Source organism: Rhinolophus hipposideros (assembly GCF_964194185.1).
Source record: "Rhinolophus hipposideros genome assembly, chromosome: 20".
Taxonomy (NCBI): domain Eukaryota; kingdom Metazoa; phylum Chordata; class Mammalia; order Chiroptera; family Rhinolophidae; genus Rhinolophus; species Rhinolophus hipposideros.
Window position 1 is genome coordinate 47,944,966 of NC_138066.1, and position 23,815 is coordinate 47,968,780.

Here is a 23,815-nt window from a genome sequence, read left to right on the forward strand (position 1 = left end):
TCAGGGAGCTGACGGCTGCCCAGAAGAGGATCAGCCACACACCCCCCCCCCCTTCCAGCCAGCTGTGCTTGTTGATTTAGTGTGACAGTTTCAGAACAGCAAAGCCCTCCTTCGTCCCCTTGCTGCCCACACACTGGCTCAGAGCAGGCTCGGAGGGACATGCTTGGGGCTCCTGGGCTGCATCCCTGAGTCCCACGGGGACCCTGCATGTGGGCTGTTTGAGCATCTTTCTAATCCCAAGCCCTGCTTGTGGGTTTGCAAGCCAACAACAGTCACTGCCATCATTCTTCCCTCTCTACTTTTGAAGAGCAAGTGGCTTCCTTCAATCCCTTAAGGCCGGGACAGGATCCTGTCCGGCTACCTGGCAGGACAGATGTGCAGGGGAGGGCACGAGCATACAGAGAAGGCCCCGATTCCCTCCTCCCATCACATGGCCAGGCTTTGGGGAGGCAGGGTGGGGTTATTTCAAAGTTCCGTTGTTCTGCCTTCACTCAGGCTCAGGCTCTGAGAGCTATTGCTAGCTCCACAGTGAGGACGTTTCTCTTGTGAGGCATTTAGAAATCCTACTGTGGGAACAAAAGGTCAGGTAGCAACAGAGGAACTCTTCAGCTTACACGTGTTAGTCCTCACTCTGAAAAGGAATGCGTAATCCACACTGTTTAAAGTTTTAAGAGAATCTGCAAGGAAGAGACATGGGTGTTTGTTTGTTTCCCCACCGGGGTCTCTCTTTAGAGTAAGTCACTGGATCTCGGAGCCCAGGTCCCGGTTTAGGCCAGATCGGGGCCTGCCCCCTGGATGGAGGGACATGAGGCCTAGGTGGGGATGGCCTCTGTCTTCCATCCTTCCTCTGGGCAGCAGCCTGCTGAGATTTTCAGGGCTGGGGGCTGCGTGCACAGTATACTTGTTCAAGCCCGAGCAGTCGTCTTCTGCTGTTTGCAGACCTTCTCCTCCAGAGTCAGAGTCAGGAGCTGGCTTCTCTGGCTTCCTCCACGGTTAGACTCACAGCCCCAGCCCCTCCCCAGGTGTCCAGAACCACCCAGAAGATGAAGGTGGACCTAGAGCAGCACCTGGACCGGCTCAGTGAGATCTTTGCCACCCGGGGCGATTACATCCAGACACTGAAGTTCGTGCGACAGATGGCCAGCAGCATCATTGCCCAGCTGTCAGGGGTGCCCGTGTGGAGGGACGTCACAGCTCAGCTGACCGAGCTGGCTGACCAGACTAGCTACGTGGAGCACTATAGGTAAGGGGCTGGGCGGGGCGGAGGGGTGGGGCGTGCGGCACCAGCTTCCTTCATCCACGCCTGTATCTCCGGGCCTGGGCAGGCAAGTGCCACCCCAAGGCCTTCATAGCCATTACCTGAAATCGGAGGACATGGGAGCCTGGGGGCCGAGTGGTAGGCATGTGGAACAGCCTCTTGATACAGGCATACACCAAGGCATGGAGAGGGGCAGTGATGTGCCAGGACCCCCCACTGGACGTGCTCAGGCCTCCTCCCAGAGCAGCATGTTCTGTGGCTGGTGCTGGGTGAAGGGCGAGTGGTTTACGGGTTCCTCGCCTGCCAGGTTTATGGGGCAGGGCTCCCTGCACCTAACACTTAGCTACAGGGGTGCAGGGGGGTGGGGAGACGGCCAGCTCTTTGCCTGCACGGAAACTTCCTTAATGACAACTTCTTAGCAAGCCCAGACATGCCTTCAGCGTGAGTGATGGAGCCTGCAGGGCCCCGTCCCCACCTGTGCCATACGTAGGTGTGCAAGCTTATACCTATGTCATCTAACCTTTGGGGGTCTGTTTACGTGTCCGCTACCTCCCCATTCCCCAGACCCCATCCTAGTTGAAGACACCAGACACAGGTCAGCGGACCAGGGACCAGCTGCCCTCCCTCCAAGTGCAGAGTCTAGTGAAGTTCACTCAGGAGAGCCAGGGTGGGAGGCAGCAGTCTGGGCTCCGCGCGGTTCCTGGCTGCAGGGCGACATGACTCGTGAAGTAGCCGTCACTGCACCCAGGGCACAGGACGCAACACGCAGAAGGTGTGAGGGATACGAGTCCTGATGAATAAGTATGAGTGATTTGGACCTCACACACACACACGCACGCGCACTCACACTCACACCAATTTGTTGGCTCCTTTTCAAGCCCTTTGCGAAGGTCAGAGCCACAATTTACTTTGCTGTTCTGGATTCATTTCCCCTGTGTGAGAAAGCCCCAGCCCAGGCTGAACGAATAACTGACTCCAGAAAAAAATGTTCCTGGTGGCCTCTGGCCAGAGATCTCCTCGCCCTGGGCTCTCGTCTTCCCCACCGGGGGAGATGGCAGGGCCCTGACAAGGGGAAGCACGTAAGGTCCCCGGCTCTGGATAGCGCTCCCCGTCCCTCCCCTCTGCAGCCCGTCCAGCCCCTGCATTGCCAGGATGACACGGATGTCTAGATTGAAAGGGAGTTTGGTTCAACTTTCCGTCAGATGGAGGGGTGCTCATGTTGAAAGGGCTTTTCTCCTAAGTGACGGAAAGAAACTGCCAACTCGAGGGACAGGCTGTGACCTATGACCCACAACAGTGGCATTAGTTAGTCCTGTGACATGAGGACCATTCATTGCCTGAGCCTTCAAAATCTTTTTGTCATGGGGTTTCAGGGCAGTAGAAAGTGGGTGTCCATTTTGATCCCGCCATTCTCTCCGAGTGGACCTGGGATAGGCCCGTGTACACTTGGGGGCCTCACGTGAGCATTTTGATGATGACAATGATGGATAAGTCAGAATTTACATATCAGAAGGGGCTTATCTTTAAGGTGATTTCATTAAAAATGGGGAGGAGGGGCCAAGTACACAGCAGCTGTTTCAATCTGGGTGAGGAAGGGGTCCCCTAAGACCTCTATCCCCAATTCTCACCCCTTGTTCAGGTCAAGGCAAAAAAGGTCTAGTCCAAGGTTAACACCTGTGGTTCCGGAACATTGCCGGTGATGTGTCCCTTCCCCCCTGCTGTTTGCTCCCTCCTTCTCTCACCTGAGCTGCTCTAGAGCAAGGCTCTACTTTATTCTTGAGCTAACCAGCTTTAGGGGCTGGGTCTCCTCTGGACAGCCTCCCCCCATCTTTGCTTTGCGGCATAGCCATCTAGAGCATAGCCATCCAGCTAAGCAAATGTTTTTAGCACTTTTGTACAAGGCCTGGCAATAAAAACCCAACAGACTACCCTCTTGGAAAGGTTTCTAAGGGATATAAGGGTTAACAGAGGCTGGATATGGGAGGAGCCGTGGGGGTACGCCCCAGCAGCGGCTTCTGTGAGAGCCAAGTTCTTGGTTGGAAATACATCCCAGATCATCCCCGGGCTCCTCTGGGAAAACGCATCTGCCTCGCAGAGCTGTTTCCAGGAACCCTTTACAACATGAGGCATGACTGCAGAAGGAGGCATTGAAACACAATCCTGGAGAGTGAGTTAGAAGCAATTCTAACTTGATTTCCTGGTGATGTGTGGAGGAGAGGAGAGAAGTAACAAGAAACCTTTAGGTTTGAAACATGAAACGAGGACTTTGAGAGGTGCCCGGTGGTGGTCTGTGTGTCTTGTAGGAAGGCTAGAAGACACGGAGAGTCTGGAATTCCTGGGCCAGGCTCTCCTGGCACGGGCCTCAGTTTTCCAATCTGTGAATGGGATCCTAACAGCAGATAGTTCCTGAGGTTTCTTCCAGCTCTGACTCTGATTCTAAGAAAACTGACTCGTTGGTGGCCCGTCCTAGTGGCACTTTACCCAGAGCCCCCAGCTTCATTCCTGGGAACCTGAGAATCCTCCAATCGGGCTCTGTGCTGGGGTTGCCGGTTTTGATCAGGCTCTTTTCAGGGCGTCTATTCACAAAGACAGAAAGAGCCTCACGTGGCTGCCAGGTGGCCTCTAGCGTGCTCCCACCCCTTCAGAGCCCCTCTGTCACTTTCTTCTGGCTCCATCTCACTTCCCACCCACACTCCATATTCTTCCTTACCTTCTTGATGGTATCAGTGAAGCAGAAAAGCATTGCTAGAGAGGAGGGGTCAATGAGTTTATTTGCTCCTGCATCGAGAAAAATAATGATCACAAACTTCTCTTTTGGGGGGACTGGGATCAGTCCCTCCTCTGCCCCTGCCTCCTCTGTCCACCAGCCCCCCACTGCTCAGACTGGTCCCCCAGCGCAGGGCAAGTGGACGTGGCTGCCGGGTGAGGACTGCCTTGGGAGAGAAGGAGGTTGCTTTGTTTGGGGGTCTTCTCAGCACCCGTGGAATTCAGGCAGTCCAGGTCCTGTGCTTTGGAGAGCCAGAGAGCAGGGACCTCGATCTCTGTCTGCCTGCCTTCTTACCCTTGCATTCAATGAACACTATCCTCCCCTCCCCCACCCCCAGAAATCGGCTTCAGCTTTTTTACGGCTATGGGAACTGAGGCTCAAAGGAGTGAGGCAACTTGCCAAGGTCTCCCAGCTGCCTCCCTCCATCAGCTCAGCCTGGGGGGCAAAGGAGCTAGAGGACTGAGGGGCTGGGAGACTGAGGTGTGTGGTGCCCTGGGATGTCCTCGGCTCCCTGCCCTACCCAGAGCTCCCTGGTAGTCTGCAAATGAGCTCTCTTGTCCAGGCATCCCTGGTACTAAGCTCAGTGCCTGACGCAAAAGCTGATTAAAATGAATCTAAATGTGCAAAGCGGTGGGTCCCAGGCGGCTGGTGGGAGCGAGATGGGAGGCCTTGGGGAGGGGGCGCTGCCGAGAGTTCATCAAAGAAGTGGGCATCTTAGGGGCTTTCTTAGATCTGTGGATATAAATGTCAGGCCTTGTCTGGTCTGATGCTGTGTGAGAGTTCTAGAAGCAATGGGAACCAGGGTCCAAAGAGATGCCTTCCGGGAGGTTTCTGAGAGACAATTTAGACCTTCTCTGTTCAGTTTGTAGCCGCTAGCCATTAAGATTTAAATGAATCCAAATTAAATCATGTTAGAAATTCATTTCCTTAGTTGCACAAACCACATTTCTAGTTCCCCATAGTCACATGTGGACAGGGCAGATAGAGTGGGTGGCCCCGGGGTAGAACATTTCCATCACTGTAGAAAGTTCTAATGGACAGTCAGGACAGGGGAAGGAGGATTCCTTTGTCCAGGCCACAGTGGGGGTGCAGGCCTTGGCTCCCGGGATGGCCTCCCCACTGTGCCCGCTGGGATCTTCCCAGCAGAGGCAGGAGACACGCCTTCACATAGGCTGCTTCGCTGCTGGCCCTGGGCAGTCGTTAATAAGGAGGGGCCAGTGGGCCTGGGGGAGAGTTCTGCTGTCCTCCCTCTGACCGCCCCTCCCTCAACACCCAGGTGGCTCTCCTACCTCCTGCTCTTCGTCCTCGACCTGGTCATCTGCCTCATTGCCTGCCTGGGACTGGCCAAGCGCTCCAGGTGTCTCCTGGCCTTGTGAGTAGCCCTGCCTGTAGGCCTGGGACAAAGATGTGGATAAGCATGGGGGGTGATGGTGCCCCTATCAGAGAGACATGAGGGCCTGGCCGGGCTGGGAGGATGTGGGGGGCACAACATCGCCTTCGACCCCCTCCTCAGCAGCCGACCAAGAAGGGACAGCAGCTAGCGATTCACCACCTGGACACCAAACAAGGACCAGCCTTTCCCCCACATGTCCCCTCCCTGCTGAGCCTGCCTCTGGAGTGGCTGAAGAAATGCTGCCCAAGCGTTAGAGCCTCCTGCCATCTTGAAGCAGCACCTCCTCCTTAGCTTGTACCCTCCCAGCTGCGTCTCTTTGGCCCAGGGATCTCTGCTCGAGGCACTGAGTTCCATCTCCCTGGCCTGGCACTCAGCTGGGCCAGTGTTAGGGCAGGGACCAAGCCTTCGGGGCTACTGCAAGAGTCTCGGGCCGGGGAGGGAAAGATTGTAGCTGAGAGAAAGGGCGCTAAGGTTGGTGGGGTGATAGTGTCATGGGGTCCCCTGGGCCTGCCGGCCTTTGCTTGGATCCCACCAGCAGCTGCTGTCTCCTAGGATGCTGTTCTGTGGAATGCTGGCCCTGCTCCTCAGCTGGGCGTCCCTGGCCGCTGACACCGCTGCAGCAGTGGTGAGTTGGGGGAGCAGGTTTCATGGGGTCTGGGGGGTACAGGTGGTGACCAGGACCATCTGTCTGGTAGGTGGCATGTCGATGTGACTTGTCCATAGCCCTAGGGCAGGGTCAACTTCTAGTCTCAGTCCCAAACGCAGAATCGCAGACCGAAGGGGCTTAGATCTTCTGCACCAGCCCCTCACCCTTCAAGTGGGGACACAGGCCCAGAGAATCAGGAGGCATTTAGGGCCAGAGCCAAGATGATACCTGAAGCCTGTCCCTTTCCCAGCCCACTGGCCTGTTCCTAGCCACCTGCTTAGTGCTTGTAAGGACATGCATGGACGACCAGGTGACTTCTGTGTGTGGGAAGTAACTGGGTCTGGGGGGATGGGTGAGATCTGAACCTGGAGCCGTCTGGCATACTTCCTGGGCACTGGGAATGTGGGATGTGGCATTTAGCTTACCTCTGACCCCTTGCCCTTTGACTCAAACACAGTCTGACACACAGTGGAGCACGTTCAACCTCAAAATGTTAAAAACAAAAACAAGGAAAAGCCACAAGGTGGAGGAGCTTTCCATGTACGTGTCTGGTCCTTAATAGACCTAACACTTGAGTAAAGCTGTGTGTGTGAGTACATCCACTCATTCATTCTGCTGATGCCATTCATTTGTGCTCCATGGCACTCAGTGGTACCAGGTATCTGGGGGTGTAAAAACCAGGACAAACGTAATGTTTGCTCTTGCCTAGTCGCAGCCTGCAGAAGAAACACGTAGGGGCAGATCATTGCAACCCCCTGTGAATCAGTATAGTGGCGGTGCATGCCGTGTGTGTGTGTGTGTGTGTGTGTGTGTGTGTGTGTGTGTGTGTGTGTGAGAGAGAGAGAGAGAGAGAGAGAGAGAGAGAGAGAGAGAGAGCGAGCAGGGGCTGGATTTACCAGGGACTCCCTAGTTGATTCAAGAGCCACAAACTAACCCTTACATCGGTTCTGCCCTAGCGACCTGGGGATAAAAGAAGGGGACTCCTACTGGAAGCCCTCTACCCAAACTCGTGCCTTGCCCAGTGACCTTGGGCTGGTCAGGAGCTCCGGCCCTGGGCCCAGTTTGCCCCCATGATGCCCACGGAATGAATGGACCCTGGTCTGCTTGGCTCATAGCAGCTTTTGGCAGAGCTTGTCCGGAAGGGAGAGGAGGTTGGCAGCTCCTGTTTTATTTCCCTTCCCCAACTGTGCAGTGTCCACTTTGGACAGGCATGAGCCTGCGTCCCAAGGGTGGGGGCCCCTCTGTATACAGGGAAGGGCAGGGTACGAGGGCCCACGCTGTGCTCAAAAGCACCCCGATGTCATCAGGAGCTGGGTGGGCTGTATGCTGTCCAGGGGAGTGGCTGCTGGCCAGAGCAACACGCACAGCTGCCTGGCCAACAGCCTCTCCTCCAGGGATAAGTGTAAGCACAGGGAGACTCGCACGCACGTGGTGTGCTTTCCTGCGGCTTTGTCCTGCCCGCCACGCCAGCCCAGCCACGTAGCCTCTGCCTTCTGGAAGCAGCAGCAGCTTCCAGCTTGCCCCCAGGAGCTGCCCTTTGGGAGACAGCCTCTTCCTGGCTCCTACTCACCAGGCTTCAGTGTTCAAGGGAACCAGAGGCCATTTAACGTCCCAGCTGGGTGCCCTGGAACACGAGGGAGCCCCAGAGAAAGGCCATTTCCCTAATTCGTTTAGTCGGGCCCCCCTGTGACAGAATGAGTGTGAATGGGCCTTTGATTGGGCTGCAGCTACTGCTGCATTTTAATAGGAAGTGGGGCTGGGAGGGGAGGGAGGCAGGCCGGCAGAGGCTACTGTGGGGAGCTTTTGTGTGGCTTCGCTGCCTCTGCCCTCTGAGACCTGCCTTGTTTTGAGAGCTGTGGGGCCACAGGACTAACACTGCCCTCCCCCCCACCTGCCTTTAGTGTCGCCCAGAAAGGACCTCCCCGTGGAAGGAGCATTGCCCCTGAGTCTGCTATGAGTGGGAGTTTAGGGAGCTGAGGTCTGGGATTTGGGCAACACTCTGAGCCTCCTGTGACCCCCCCAGCCCCCAGCGGCTGCCTACTTGCTTGACCACCTGCCCCATGTGGTCAGGAGTATAAGGCCAGAGGGGAAGGGGGAAGGGCAGAGAGGAGAGGAGGCACCCATGAAGAAGGAAGGGGGAAGTAGACCGGGGAGGGGGGGCGTCCAGGTGTGTGGGCCGCACAGAGCGGTGTTCCCTAGGGGTCTGGTCATCCCTTCCCAGCAGGCCACCCCTGGAGAAGTCACTGACATTCTCAAGGCCTCGGCTTTCTCTGGTGTAAAATGGGGAGAATAGCCCTTGCCTCCAAGAGTTGTCGATGGGATAAGATGGGTTGGCTAATCCACGGAAGGCATATAGTACGTTCTCAATGGATAGTAGCCATCACCGCTTTACCCCAGTTATTATCATGTGAGGGTCACAGGGTGACTCCTTCAGACCATCCCCACGGCTGTCAGGAGCTACCTGCAGGCTCGCCACCAGCTGGGCAGGGCACTGGGCAGCTTCCCCACCTGCTCCAACTGTGCTCGTTGCCCTCTGCCTCCCCACCTCCCCCCCTCCTTCCCATTGCGTGAATAATGCAATCTAGGCCCGTATCCTCAGGACAGGAAAGTCGAGTCCTCATGGAAGAGTTTGAAAAGCAGGCCTGGCCTGAGGGGGCAGGAGGGTCAGGGTGGCCACATCCCTGGTGGAGCCTCTGACAGAGGCCTCCGTCTCTATTTGGATCCCAAACTTCTTGGGAGTAACCCAGACCAAGATGGCAGCCTCGTTCTTTATTTTCCCCAGGGCCTCCCCACCCCAGTTCGAGCCTGGCTCCCCTCTCTGCCCCTCCAGGGACACGCTGTAGGTGCACGTGGGCCTGCCGGTGCAGTTCTCCCAAGGTCCTGAGCGCGTGAGTGTGTGTGTGTGTACTGATGTGTCTCTGTGGAAGCTCTGTGTCTAGAGGGGCATGTTATTCTCCTAACCCTATCCATTACGTACGTTTTCTACACTGGAAGGTGCCCCCACAGCTAGCCACTGTCTCCTGTGCCTAGGACAGTGCATGGTGCCTCGTAGGTACTTAGTAAATATTGATCGACTCAATGAATGAATGAGGGATGGACCAGTGTGGACCCCTGAGATAGCCATTCCCAAAGGAGGACGGCAGTGGTGTGCAGGGCCGTGGGGAGGGGTCCCCTGCTCGGGAGCAGGCACTAGAGCAGGGGCAGCTCCCAGGAACCGGCCAGGGGTCCAGAGTTCACCCTGGCTGCTCTGAGAGGTGCAGGCTCCCTTTACCCAGTACCCCACTGCACCCCAGGCTGGATCTGGGCCTAGCTCAGAAGATGGCATGCTTGCTGCGCCCTCTCCCAGGCCCGGATCTGCTCTCTCTTAGCCCCATGGACCCTTGGTGGTCACCTAGCCAGGTAGTGCTACAGGGTCCAGGTCCCCCATCTTAGTGGCAGAGGCTGGAGCTTGTGTCTTTTAACCTCCAGCCCTGTGCTCTACGCAGCCCCCCATCTCTTTGTGAACAGGACATGCACCCAAAAGCTCAAAGATGGATTCAGCAGGAATACATTAATAATTCTTTAGAAAGAGCGTCCGGCGAGGCTTCGTAGATTGATGTATCTCCAGAGCTTGTAAATCTTGATAACGAGACAAAAAAGTAAAACAGAGCTGAGCCAATGAGGCCGTGGTACACAGAACGGCCCGACACCCATCCTGCAGCTTCCCCCCACGGCCCAGGCTTGCCGAGGTCCGTCCCAGAAGAGGCATCAGAAATAAGAGTTAACAGTACATGGTGCCCGCTCTCTGCCAGTCATTTTCCTGGGTGCGTTACGTAGATTAATTCATAAGCTGAGAGTGTTGGTCTCTCCATGTTATAGATGAGGCAGCTGAGACACAGAAAGAATAAGGCACTTGTCCAGACTTACAAAGCTAGGAACGGGGCAGAGCCAGGACTCGAACCCACGGAGGCGGGCTCCTGACGGTTCTTGCCCACTTGGACGGAGCTGAGGGCTCCCAGTGGCCGGGGCCGAGGGCACCGGGCTCCTCGCAGGGCCCTGGTGTGGTGACTTTCCTCCACTCCTGCCATCTCTCCCTGGCTCAGGGCACCAGCGACTTCTGCGTGGCTCCTGATACCTTCATCCTGAACATCACAGAGGGCCAGCTCCGCACAGGTAATGAGCCCACGCGTCTGTGTGTCAGCCAGACGGTGCCTCTACATACGTCGTCCAGCCCTGTAGTCACCCAGTCCCTCCCCACCCCACCACGTCAGGTCCAGCTGGACCCCCGGGGCACTTCTTAGAACCTGGAGGCTCAGGCAGTGGCTTGGCCACTGAGGGTCTGGTCACTTGTGAGCTCCTGCCTGACGCCAATGTCTTTGCTTTGCAGAGGTGACCCGTTACTACCTGTATTGCAGTCAGAGCGTAAGCAGCCCATTCCAGCAGGTACAGCCCACCCAGCCCAGCCCTCACCCCGCCCACAGCCCCCTGCGTCAGCTCGCTCCCTCTTCACCCCAGCACTGCACTGACCAGAAAGGTGGACGTGGCTGGTGTTCTTTGCTTCACTGGGGTCCTCTGAAGGGGGCGGGGCTCGTGGTCAGTGTCTTCTAGATTAGTGTTTCTCACACGCCAACGTGTGTGCCCATCACCCAGGGAACGTTAACATGCAGGCGCTATGCAGTGGGTCTGGGGTGGGGCCCAAGAGTCGGCATTTCTCACAAGCTCCCCAGCTAGACCAGAGGCCCATGCTGCTGGTCCCAGGACCACACTTTGCGTAGCAAGAAGCCTGAGGGATGAGAGGAAGTCTTCTTGCAAGCAGGAAGGGCCACAGTCAGGGATGTTGCTGCAGCTGCAGCCACGGGGAGGGGCTGCAGGGGAACAGGCCCTTGGCCGCTGAGGGGGCTCCTGGGAAGCTGAACCTGATGGCAGGGCTGTGGTCTCTCCTGGCCCAGGCGCTGACCACCTTCCAGCGCTCGCTGACCACCATGCAGATCCAAGTCGCGGGCCTGCTGCAGTTTGCCGTGCCCCTCTTCCCCACGGCAGAGGTAAGGCGACCTCCCCCAGCATCCATGATGGAAGAGGGGATCCCTGGGGTTTTGGAGACCCAGGCTCCCCATTGTCTGGCTCCTTCCTTTGGCTTTAAAGGCCTCTGTGCACCAGCTGCTGTTTGTGGTTTTATCCATAAGCCCTGCTCCCACTACTCAGTCTGTCTGCGCGTTTGCTTCTTTCTTTCTTCTGTTCCAGAAAGATCTGCTCAGAATCCAGCTGCTGTTGAACTCTACAGAGTCCAGCCTTCACCAGCTCACAGCATTGTTGGATTGCCGAGGGCTGCACAAGGTGCTGGGCTTGCCCTGGGGGCTGAGTGGGGAGCCAGCAGAGGCTGGCCTGGGCGAGGATTGCCTGGGCTCCCTGCAGGCCCAGGGAATGGGGAGGAAACTGGCAACAGGAAGATGGAAGAGGTGCCTGGCTTCTTAATTCTCGCCAGTAGCTGAGACAGGGGGACAATAAAAGGGACCGGGGGGGGGGGGGGCGGGGGGGGATAGCAGGATTGGATCCGGTTACCCCGAGAACACTGGGGACACTGATTTATATGAGGAAAGCTGTCCCAGTGTCCAAACTCCCAGCCGTCTGCTCAACCCATCCCTCCCTGGTTTGCAATCTCATGGCCAGCATCTTCTCTCCAGGAACGTGGACTATCAGGGAACACACGAAGTATCTGAGCCTCCCACCCCACGCAATAAACCAACATTTATCGACAGCTTTCACAGCCAGTCTGGATTGAGAGCAAATAATCATATTAACGATCACTGAGTTTTGTGCGTGACCTTGTTCTGTGCACTTTATGTCCAATAGACATTTAGTCCTCACCGTTAAACTATGAAATGCATGTTAGTTCATTGGAAATTTTATAGATAAGGAAAGTGTGTGTGTGTGTGTGTGTGAGAGAGAGAGAGAGACTGAGATTCCAGAACTGGCAACTCAAAGCGTAGGTTTTGGGCCCTGGCAGTCTGATTTCAGGGCTGAGACCTTCAGTGTCACCCTCGTTCCCTCTCTCTTCCCCTCAGCAAGTCCTAGCGACTATACTCTCAGATGTGTCCTGAGTCTGTCCACTTCTCTCTCCCTCCACAGCTTCCGCAGCGGTTCAAGCCCCATCCTGATACCCTGGGTGACAGCCCTGGCCTCCTAACTGTTCTCCCAATTTTTCTTGCCCCCTTACCACCTCTGACCTTTCATATACAACAGCCAGAGCGGTCTTTTGAAAAACAAATTGGATCACATCCCTTCCATCCCAAACCCTCTAGTGTCTTCTTGTCACCTGACGATAAATCGCAAACTCCTCGCCTGCCCTGCAAGGCCCAGCGTGACCCGGTGCCATCTCATTCCATCTCCTACTGGCCTTTTTTTCTCTTTCCTGAACATGCCAAGCTTGTCCCTTTTGCCTCAAAGGCTCACTCCTCTCCTTTTCCATCCTGGCCTCAGAGGAAATTCCCCCTATCTTCTGCTCCCCCACCTCACGTAACTTTGTCACGTTCAGAGCCAAACCTCCCATGCCTAGCACACAGCAGGTGTTCAGCATTGCTTGAATAGTGACTCCAGGAAGCCCCATTGTGTTGGGCTCCGGAGCATGGACCCTTATGATTGTACAAGGTGCTTGGGATGGGAAGGGAGGAGGATCCAGGTCCAGGCTGAGGGAGAGGGACTTCCAGAGAAGAGCTCAGACCCCAGGGTGTGCCCCACTCTCCTCCAACTGTGTGTCCCTCCTCCTCCAGGACTACCTGGACGCCCTCGCTGGCGTCTGCTATGACGGCATTGAAGGCTTGCTCTACCTTGGCCTCTTCTCCCTCCTGGCCGCCCTTACCTTCTCCACCATGATTTGCACGGGGCCTCGGGCCTGGAAGCATTTTACCACCAGGTGAGCTGCCTGGAGGGGGTTTCCTGGGAGAGCCAGTGGGAGGCTCTGCTCTGCCCGAGCTGAGAGATGATAAGCCAGATGAACAAGGGCAGCAGAGGACCCAGGCGTTCGGCCCCAATGGGCCACCTGGATGTTTGCAGAAGGTTCCCTGAGAGTCTAGACAGACCCCCAAAAGTAGATTCCATGGGGCCAGGGCCAGAGTGGAGCTGAGCATGGTGACCGCGTCTTGCCATGACCGGGCATCCCTTGCTTGTCCTCTCTTCCTTCACAGGACTCTGTGGCATGAGATGATGAGAACTTTGGGTGCTGGGAGGTGTGCCCCCAGAATACTGAGAAGGATAGATTGTAGCACTGTTATCAGGGCACCTGCAGTCTCATTGAGGAGAGACACACAGATGAGATGGTATTTCAGCATCTCAAGAATTGGACAAGAGGAAGTAGGGAAAGGAGAGTCAGTGTGCACATGGCCAGCATGGTGGGCTGCTTGGAGGAGGTGGATGTGAAGTTGGGGACGGGGCTGAGTGATCTGTGCGAGGCATGGCTGAGGCCCATGTTTTAGAGGAAACTCAAGGACAGGGAGAGTCCTGGGAGGAAAGATTGGGAAGCAGACTAGGACCCCACTGCCTTGGAGCCTCCTTCACCCCTCGCAGTCTGCCATACCCCCCGTGTCATTCTAGGGACAGAGACTATGAAGACATCGATGATGATGACCCCTTCAATCCCCAAGCCCGGCGCATCGCTGCCCACAACCCGCCTCGGGGGCAGCTTCACAGCTTCTGCAGCTACAGCAGTGGCCTGGGCAGCCAGACCAGCCTGCAGCCCCCGGCCCAGACCGTCTCCAACGCCCCCGTCTCGGAGTACATGTACGGCAGGAGATCCCAGGGCTCCCCTCATAGCGCCTAGCCCTAAGGGAGATGGGTCCAGAGAGCCAGGTGGGGAGGAAGGCGTCAGAGGCCAGCTGTGGTCCCCTCCCTGCAGCCACGCCCTGGGATGCCTGGTGGGAAGGCCCTGGGGAGCCTCTAGTCACCCCAGCACATCCACGTGTGCGGGGGAAGAGCCCACTGTAAATGGCTTTTGGCCACAAGCCCGCAGGGTGGGTTTCAAGGCTGAGAAGCTGCATTTGTCCAAGCCTCCCTTCTCCTGGCGCTGTCTCCAATCTACTGCTTCTTCCCTGGGCCACCCAGAGCCCTCTTTGCTTATCTTCCTGCCCACACTCCCTCTGCTCTACCCATGGTCTGTTCCATCCCCCCACTTCCCTATGTAGACCCACAGAACCCTCCTGTAGAAATCTGAGTGCCTTCCCCTCCTGAGCTCTCCTCTCGGCCCCACAGGAACCAAGCCATGCTCTTCGGCGGGAACCCACGCTATGAGAACATGCCGCTCATCGGAAGAGGCTCCCCTCCTCCCACGGTACCCTGGGCCCCCGCAGCAGGGTGGGCAGCAGAGTTCTTGAACCAGGGTGTCTGTCGGGAAACTCTGCCCTTTCGTGGCTGGAGGAGGTGTTGCACCTGCCCCATCCTGGTAGTTTGGAAGGGCTGAAGCTCGGAGCACTGAAGACCCAAGGACCTGGGATCAGTGACGTAGGCCTGGGCCCTGAGGACCGGGGTGCGCACGTACGCTCGTGGGTGTCCAGCAAGCGCTCTCTGTGAAAAGTGCCAGACCCTGGGGAAAGAGACGGGACCCAGTCCTGGCTTCAGGAAATACGTAATCGGCAGGAGGGGAGACTCAGGAAAACTGCTTGTAATAAGTGCCACATGGTGCTTTGGGACCTGGAGGGAGGAACTGTCCCCACTGCTCTGTGGGACCCAAGGAAGTCCTTTGGAGTAGGTGGCATTTGAGCCTTACCTCAGAGCAGTGGGTCTCGCCCTGGGCGATTTTGCCTCCCAGGGGATATTTGGCCACATCTGGAGGTATTGTTGGTTCTCACAACTGGGGGTAGTCACTGTTGGCATATAGTGGGTGGGGCCCAGGGATGCTGCTAAGCCCCCTAGAGCACACAGGACGGCCCCCACCTCAAAGAAGGACTGGCCTCAGGTGTCCCTAGTGTGACGGTTGAAACACTGCTCTGACCCATCCACGTCTTTCCCTGCCAGGACCCCCCCCACCTTGCCAGTTTTGCCCAGACTCCCTGGCGGCCTTTTTACAAACAGCTCTAGACCCAGGCCCAGCTCCTACATCCAGTGCCCTGGGGTCCTCAGGTCGGGGGCGTGGGTGGGTCAAAGCCTGTGTTCAGAGTCGGTACCTTTTAAATCCCTGCCTGGCTCCTCTCTCTACCTGGAAGCCTTCCGGGTGCCTTTTCCTTGCCATTACCTGCTGTGGACCCAGGAATGCAGATCGATTTTAACATTAATCTGAGCATAACATAATTAGGGGAAGTCTGCTGTGAAAAATGAATTACTCAAAGCCTCGTGATGCGAACTGAAAATGATTTTTGAATTACCTTCTGTTGTGAAAATTCCAGGCCACTCTCCCTGCCACTAGCAGAGATAATCAAGAACTGACCTTATTTGCAAAGTTCAAGGACAGCATAAACCGTCCTCCCTAGAATTAACACCTACCCAGAAACCCTAATTGCTTTGGCAGAGCTGACTGCCCCCGGTACCCAGGAAAGCGCCCCCTCCACCCCACCCTCCTACCATGGAGACAACTAACGCTGCTGACCCAGGAGCCCACAGCATGGAGGTGTGGACGTGTGCCCCAATGATGACCACACAGCTGGCCGCTCCCCACCCCCCCACTTACATCTGTTGAGCCCTCACTTTGAGTTAAGTCAGTGCTTCACCAGCTTGGCTGCCCTTGGAAGAGCTTCTAATGCACAGCCAAGTTTGAGAACCACTGTGTTAGGGGTCTTGCCTGCTTTGTGTCATTTCATCCTCAGTGTAAGAGCTGAGTGCTCTTAGGTCCGCTTTGCAGGCTTGGAGGGATTGGAGAACCTCAGCCAAGGTCATGGGATGAGTAAGACGCACAGCTGGGATTTGAACCCGGCTTTCTGAGTCAGTGGGCCTGCTGCCATTTGGGCTGAGTGCATTGGTGCACCCGGATAGGTCCCGTGTCGGTGTCTGCGCCGAGGTGGATGTGGGGCCACAGTGGATGGAGAGGGGCGGGTCAGTGTGTGCTTGAGGCTGGGAGCCAGATGTCCTGATGGCCCTGGGGCGGGAAGCATCACCAGGCAGGAAACCTGGCACAGACCAGAGTAGGTGCCACTCTAGTCTCCAGTCCCCGTGGTGCCCTGTCATTAAAACTTGGTGCAGCTGGCCCGGCTCTCGCTGAGAACGTCCCAGCACCGTTGCTAGTACAGGGTGCAGTTTGACTGGTAACATGGCATGACCCTGTCCTGACTGTCCCCTCACCTCTCTCCCACAGTACTCTCCCAGCATGAGGGCCACCTACCTGTCCGTGGCTGATGAACACCTGTGGCCCTATAGGAATGAGCTTCCCGCCTAACACACTTTCAGAGGTTCCTGCCTCCTGGATCCATTTTGGTTTTTAATTAATCCAAATGAAAGCTGCGTTTCTTCAATGGAAACCAAAGGCATCTGGAGGCTGCATGCAGGACTGCAGGGCTGGAAGGCTCCTGCTGCCACAGAGGACCGGCTAAGGTCCGGGAGAAACAGCCTGGGCCGGGCTGAGATTCCTGACCAAAGCCTCAGGCAGACTGAAGACCCACAACTGGAACCAGCCTCTCCTGCCTCAGGCCTCTCCACACCAGAAATGTTCCCCAGGTGCTTAGCCATCCCTAAGCTGGAAGTCTGGTTCAGCTCACCCCTACCTCCCACCCCAGCCAGGTAAGGAGGGGCCAGGTCAGGCTCCAGGGTCCCCTTGCCAGGACTGTGCCTCCTGCTAGCACAGCCAGAAACCCAGGTGACCACTGTCTCTGAGGTACCTCTCTCCTCCTGGCTGCACAGAGGGGTAGCGTTTCCCTGCAGGTAAAGGTGGAAGGGCTGATCAGGAGATGCTTTTAAGGGAGGTGATATCCCTAAATGAGGCCAGACACTGTCCAAATCAGTCTCCCGGGGCCGGATGGCCTCTTCCTGGGCCACAGAGGGAAGGTGTTGGAGGGCTCTGTCGGACGCTAGTGGCTCTAGGGCCGGGGGACTGCAGTCTCTTGCCTGGTGGGCGCCTGCACTGAGACCCGTTGGGAATGTGGGTGAAAGCCTGCCACCATCTGCCGGCCTTTCTGCAACCCTCCTTACTGCAAACCTCCATTCCAAAATCCAGCTGTTTGTCCTCTGCAGATAAGGGCCATCTCAGGTATTAACAGACCCTTGGAAAGCAACTTTAACTCTTTTGTTCCAGTCTTTTAAGTATTTTGATTATCCAAAGAATTGAAATTCATAGTACATCCAGTCTACAGTAGATTTGGGGTTCCTTCTTTACACCCGATTTGTATCCTGTCCCTTTTCAGAATTTGCTGACATGGGCCAGTTCTTTCTGGATCTGGAGGTGGGAGAGGGGGAATTTTTAAACAAAATAAAGATCAGTGAGAGATCCTGTCCCAAGCTGCTGTTTGATGGGAATGTGGGTTCATCCCACTCGGAGAGAGGCCTGTTAAGAGAGGAAATGAGGGAAAACATGAACACAGTCCCATTCCAGGGGAATGGCTGAGGGCTCAGGTCAGCTTTCTCTTCCCTTTTGTCTTCAAGCAAGTTTGTCAGTAAAGCTTTTAGCAAAGCTAAAAGGGACAACTGTGTCTTGATGTGAAGACAGGCATCTACCCAACTCCCCCCTACCCCCCCATCCCGACCCTATTGTCCCAGGGCCCCTGTGCTGTACCTGCCGGGTGAGAAGAGCTTGTTCACCAGGAGAAAATAATGACCCAACCTTCTGCCCGCTGAGGATCCAGGGTTAGGGCATTTGGTGCTTCCAACATCCTGCCATCTCGGGGTGCATACAACAGAAGCCCCCACAGCCTCTCACACCAAAGCAGGGACGTAGGGTGGCATGGCTTTGGACAAAGGCTCCATTTCCGTTTCTGAAGAGACACCTTTGCATCAAAACACTGACAGCAGAGTGATTCTCAGCCTCCATCCAAGCCCCTGTGACGGAACAGGGCCACAGGGCAACCAGGACTCTCACCTGCATTAACCTGTATGTACTATGTACCATAAACACCTTTGTATGACCACGTCGTGTGCAGATAGGAACTCTGCGATGTCAACGTGTTGCTTCTTAACGTTTCATTGTTGGCAACTAGGGAGTTGTTTTTAATGCATGTAAACTAAACTAGACCCCTTGGGTGGTTCCTGAGGGAGCCAGGTCGGTACACCTCAGCTTGGTCTGGGTGCGCCCTCACCTGGGGGGACAAATAAACACTTGTACTAAAATGTGCAGTCCGTCTCTAACTTCCTCAGCTGTGGGAGTAAGGGGGCGCTGAACGGTCCCTTCCAGCTCGGTTGTGTGATGGGAGGGCTTCAAAGCAGATTTCAGTAGCAATTTCAGTGTGAGGATTGAAAGATAAGGATACTAAATGAATGTCACAGGGCCTCTTGTGCGGCCGCTAGCTACTCGTGTACTCAGACCTTGTTTCTACTCTCGTCTTTCTCCAAGTTCCCCCTAAAGGGATGGTGGTCACACAGTAGACTGCCCCCCGCCAGGTTTGCCATGGGTCCTTGCTGCACTGTCTTCCCAAACTGCACCTCCATGGGGTGCCATTCAGGGCAGGGGCACCTGAGATGCACTGTTCCCTTCATACTTGCTTTGCAGAGTCTCATTTGGTGAACAACCGAGCCAGCCTGGGATGGCTTGGCAGGGCAGACTCCAGCTCTCTGCCCAAGGCCCTAAGCTACTATTTACCCTTCTGTGCAGCAGCTGTGCTCCCAAAATTGACTGTTTCAAGGAGCTTCCAGAAAGGGAGTGGCTTATGCGTCCTTTGGGGACATTTGAGAGGTGAGCGCAGAGGATAGGCTCATCCCCCAGAGCTGAGATCAGAACTAGGACATCCCATGAGTGGAAATGTTTTCTCCACCATCCTTGCCTTCATCTCAGGATAGCAAAAGCAGTGGGGAAAAGGCGTGAAGCAATGAGAAACTTTTCTACGATCAATCTGATTTTCTAAAAATAAATTTTATTGGGGAATATTGGGGGACAGTGTGTTTCTCCAGGGCCCATCAACTCCAAGTCGTCTTTCAATCTAGGATGCAGCTCAGCTCCAAATCCAGTTGCTGTTTTCAATCTTTAGTTGCGGGGGGCACAGCCCACCATCCCGTGCAGAAATTGAACCAGCAACCTTGTTGAGAGCTCGCACTCTAACCAACTGAGCCATCGGCCGTCCCTCCAGAAGCTCAGCGGCAGCTCATTGTCTTCAATCTAGTTGTGGAGGGTGCAGCTCACGGGCCCATGTGGGAATCGAACTGGCAACCCTATTCAGAGCTCATGCTCTAACCTACTGAGCCATCCGGGCACCCTGATTTTTTAAAGGTAACTGCAGCTCAGTACCCAAATGAAATTCTTTTAGGGGGGATTCCATTGTCTCTGGGAGCTGGAGTGAGGCCTGAGCTGCAGGCAGGCCCTGCATGAAGTAGGAAGAAGGCCCAATGGGAGTGCACAAGCTCAACAGCGGTTTGGATCGTCCCATGTGTCACCCCCTCCCTTTCCTATCTTTGCCTGCGCCAATCTTGCACCCAAAGGAAAGGGGTGCAGTGGGTGCCTCCCAACCAAGCATGCCACTCTTCCACCTGCCAGCCTGCCAGCCTCGCCATCCCCAAACATCTCTGAATAGCCCTGATTCCAGCACCAGAAACCTGCTCCCAAAGAGAAATTCATTCCATCAGGCCCCCCTGTAAGCAGAGCCTTTGTCAGAACAGGTGTGTTTTTGAGTCTGTCACTCAGGACCCACTTAGCCATTTTGAACAGCCGACAGAGTGGTCCCTTCAAAGCTGACTCATCTCCAGTTGTCCTAAGACAAGCTCTGCTATGCTTTTTCCCTCCTCCAAAGCTTTGAGGGCTTATATTTCAAAGCAGCTGGGCAGAATCACTGCCTCATGACTCATGAACACTCAAGAGGCCTTGTGTCCCCACTGACAGATATATCCAGATCAGCAGCACTTGCTGCCTGCCTTTCTTTCCCCTTTCATTCATTTAACTAAAAATGTGTTGATTGCTTAGCACAGAGGCCAGCAAACTGGCCTGCACTCCCAGCTCCACCTGCTGCCTTGTATGGCTAGTGAGTATAGTTTTTATATTTTTCATGTTTTTTAATCAAATATTTCCAACTGATTTTGATGGTAGAGAACACTAAGTTTGAGCCTCAATTAAGCATAATGTTATCCTCCTAAAGATTTCCATTCTTGTCACTAATGGACCTGTGTTATCAAAAAATATACTCAATATCTTTAATTTTGTTCGTGAAACATGTATGAGAATTGGTTTTCTCTCATCATATAAATATCTACAAAATATCTCTGATTTTGCCTCTTAACCTGTAGCCTAAAGTATTACTAGCTTTTATATTAGGTTGGTGCAAAAGTAATTGCGGTTTAAAGGATTAAGAAATTGCAAAAACCACAATTACTTTTGCACCAACCTAATAGCAGTTTACAGTTTGCTGTCCCTGGCCTAGCAAATCCCTTTCTCTAAGTCCTGGGACCACAGCAGCATGAAAGGCAATTGTGGTCTTTGACTTCATGGAGTTTACAAATAGGCAAGGAAGGCGTCCTGATTCACAGACAGTACCTTTTCTTTGTGTTCTCACTTGGTGGGAAGGGTTAGGGAGCTCTCTGGAGCCTCTATAAGAACACTAATCCCATTCAGAAGGCTCCACCCTTGTGGCTTAATGACCTTCCAAAGGCCCTCCTCAAAATATAATCACTGGGGGTTAGTTTTCAACATACGGATTTGGGGAGGGCATAAACATTCCAGCCATAGGAGGGGTATATGGGAACTATTTGTACTATCTTTATAACTTTTCTATAAATTTGACTGTTCTAAAACAAAAAGTTTATTTTAAAAGGGGGTAAGGCAGCAAAGATGACTGCATTCACAACTTCCATTCAATATAGTACTGGAAGTCCTAGCTAGGGCAATTAGACAAGAAAAATAAATACATGTTATTAAAATTGGAAAAGAAGTAAAATGATCTCTGTTCACTGATGATATAATTATATATGTGGGAAACTCTAAAATACTACCAAAAATTATTAGAACTGGGTGGGGGGTGGGAGATGAGGGTAAGGAGGATCAAATATATGGTGATGGAAGGAGAACTGACTGGTGGTGAACACACAATGGGATTTATAGATGATGTAATACAGAATTGTACACCTGAAATCTATGTAATTTTACTAACAATTGTCACCCCAATAAATAAAAAAAGAAAAAGAAATAAAGTGAATAAAAATGCAATAAATAAAACAATATTAGCACTAATAAATGAATCTAGAAAAGTAGCTGGATAGAAAGTGAACATACAAACTAACAATGGACAATCAGAAAAGGAAATTAAAAAAAATCTATATATATAGAATATGTATAGAGAGAATACATATATGTAGTATATGTATATATATTTTATAATAATATAAAAAAATACTTAGTAATTAACCAAGGAAATGAAAGAATTGTATAATGAAAACTACAAAACATAGCTGAAAAAATTAAAGAAGACATAAATAAATAAATGGGAAGACATGCCATGTCCATGAAAATACTACCCAAAGTGGTTTACAGATTCCAATGGTTTACAACTCCAATCAAAAGACCAATGACTTTTTTTTCCAGAACTAGAAAAACCCACCCTAAAATTCACACAGAATCTCCAAGGACTCCAAATAGCCAAGACAATCTTGAAAAAGAGTGAACTTACAGGACTCACACCTCCTGATTTCAAAATTTACTACAAAACTTCAGTAATCAAAAAACAGTTATGCTTGTTTAAAGTCAGTGACATAGACCAATGAAACAATAGAGCCCAGAAATAATCCTTCACATATACGGTCAAATGATTTTCAACGGAGGCAAAAACTATTCAATGGGAAAAGGACAGTCTCTTCAATAAATGGTGCTAAGAAAACTGGATATACACATGCTTACCTAATAGCATATACAAAAATTAACTCAAAATGGGCCAACGACCTAAAATACAAAACTCTTAGTAGAAAACATAGGGCAAAAACTTTACGACATTGGATTTGGCAGTGACTTCTTGGACATGACCCCAAAGACACAGGCAACAAAAGAAAATACAAACAAATTGGGTTTCATGAAAATTTAAAATATTTGTGCATCAAAAGACACTATTAGAGTAAAAGGCAACCCATAAAACGGGAGAAACTATTTGTAAATCATATGTGTAATAAGGGGTTAGTATTCAGAGTACATAGAAAATTCAACAATAAAAAATATGTGATTCAAAAATGGGCAAAGGACTTGAACAGCTATTTCTCCACAGAGGACATACAAATGACCAATAAGCATATGAAAATATGCTGAATATCACTAATCTTTGGGGAAATGCAAATCAAAACTATAATGAGATACCAGCTCACATCTATTAGGGTGGCTACTATTAAAACAACAAACAAGTAGAAAACAAGTGTTGGCAAGGATATGCAGAAATTGGAACCCTTGTTCACCGTTGGTAGGGATGTAAGATAGTAGAGCTGCTGTGGAAAACAGTATGGTGGTTCTTCAAAAAATTAATAAGTTCTATTAAGCAAATAGAATTACCATATGAACCAGCAATTCCATTTCCCAAAAGGATTGAAAGCAGGGTCTTGAAGAGAGATTTGTACACCCGTGTTCATAGCATTACACACAAGAGTAAACGGTGGAAGCAGCCTAAGTGGCCATCAGGAGATTGAAAGGATACACAAAATGTGGTCTATCCATATGATGGAATATAATATTATTTAGTCTTAAAGGGGAACAAAATTCCGAACATGCTACAGCATGGATGAACCCTGAAGACATTATGCTAAATGGTAGAAGCCAATCACCAAAAGACAAACAATGTGTGATTCCACTTACACGAGGTACTTCGTCAAATTTATAGAGACAGAGAGTAAGATTGTGGTTGCCAGGAGCTGAGGGAAGGTGAATGGGGAGTTAGTGTTCAATGGGTACAGAGTTTCAGTTTTGCAAGATGAAAAGAGTTCTGGAGATGGATGTCAGGATTGTTACACAATGATGTGAATGTGCTGAATACCTCTGAACGGTACACTTAAAAAGTGGTTAAGCCGGCCCGGTGGCTCAGGTGGTTGGTGCGCCGTGCTCCTAAGGCCGAGGTCTCGGGTTCAGTTCCAACATAGACCAAACAGCTGCAAACAACATAAATAAATAATTTTTAAAAAGTGGTTAAGATGGTGAGTTTTGGGTATGTGTATTTATAACTGAAAAAAAAGGCGGGGAGATGGACAGCAGTGCCATACATTGTGGACTGGCCTAGGGGGTGTCCAGGGCTAGTGGCTGCTCCCAGAGAAGAATTTCAGTTGCCAGTTCTGCTGTGATTGGGCAGAGATCTGAGAGACACTGCATTTTTTTTTTTAAACTGGATCCCTATGCATACTTCTAATTATATGACCTCATGCTGGCTTCCCAGGGCCACTGACACAGGCCTGCCAAGAGGTGCCAGCTGTTTTGCCAGTGAACAGAGCGGCCTTCAGTGGTTAGCAGCATGCAGGCTTTTTGAGTGAGAGTGGGGGCAGGGAGCCTGTAATAAGTCATTGCAATAATATGAGAAAGGTGGCTGCAGCTTTCTTTTCAACTTTCCCCCATTTCCCCCTCTTCTACCCATTCCCCCCCACTTTCCCACCCAGGGAATAATATGAGTGCAGAGGGCCTCGACTGCTCAGCGCTGGGGGTATGTGTCTGTGATGGCAATCCAGTGCCCCACTGTGGAGCCTATCTCTTTCTTACTTCAGGATGCT

At 52.8% G+C, this 23,815-nt stretch overlaps 1 protein-coding gene across 2 annotated transcripts in view; it reads left to right on the plus strand.

The window, feature by feature from the left end:
• The window catches only part of TTYH2 (tweety family member 2), a 33,805-nt gene extending 15,523 nt beyond the window's left edge, over nucleotides 1-18,282 (plus strand). The window contains exons 4-14 of one of the 2 annotated variants that reach the window (XM_081027735.1): nucleotides 1,023-1,243; nucleotides 5,302-5,397; nucleotides 5,971-6,043; nucleotides 10,147-10,216; nucleotides 10,431-10,486; nucleotides 10,993-11,085; nucleotides 11,285-11,377; nucleotides 12,811-12,953; nucleotides 13,631-13,816; nucleotides 14,285-14,363; nucleotides 16,317-18,282. In XM_081027735.1, coding sequence (XP_080883861.1) covers nucleotides 1,023-1,243; nucleotides 5,302-5,397; nucleotides 5,971-6,043; nucleotides 10,147-10,216; nucleotides 10,431-10,486; nucleotides 10,993-11,085; nucleotides 11,285-11,377; nucleotides 12,811-12,953; nucleotides 13,631-13,816; nucleotides 14,285-14,363; nucleotides 16,317-16,397 — 1,191 coding nt within the window. In that variant the 3' untranslated portion in view covers nucleotides 16,398-18,282. Of the gene's footprint in view, nucleotides 1-939; nucleotides 1,244-5,301; nucleotides 5,398-5,970; nucleotides 6,044-10,146; nucleotides 10,217-10,430; nucleotides 10,487-10,992; nucleotides 11,086-11,284; nucleotides 11,378-12,810; nucleotides 12,954-13,630; nucleotides 13,817-14,284; nucleotides 14,364-16,316 lie in introns of both variants that reach the window. The other variant, XM_081027734.1, reaches the window with a different exon arrangement.
• The last annotated feature ends 5,533 nt before the right edge of the window (nucleotides 18,283-23,815 follow it).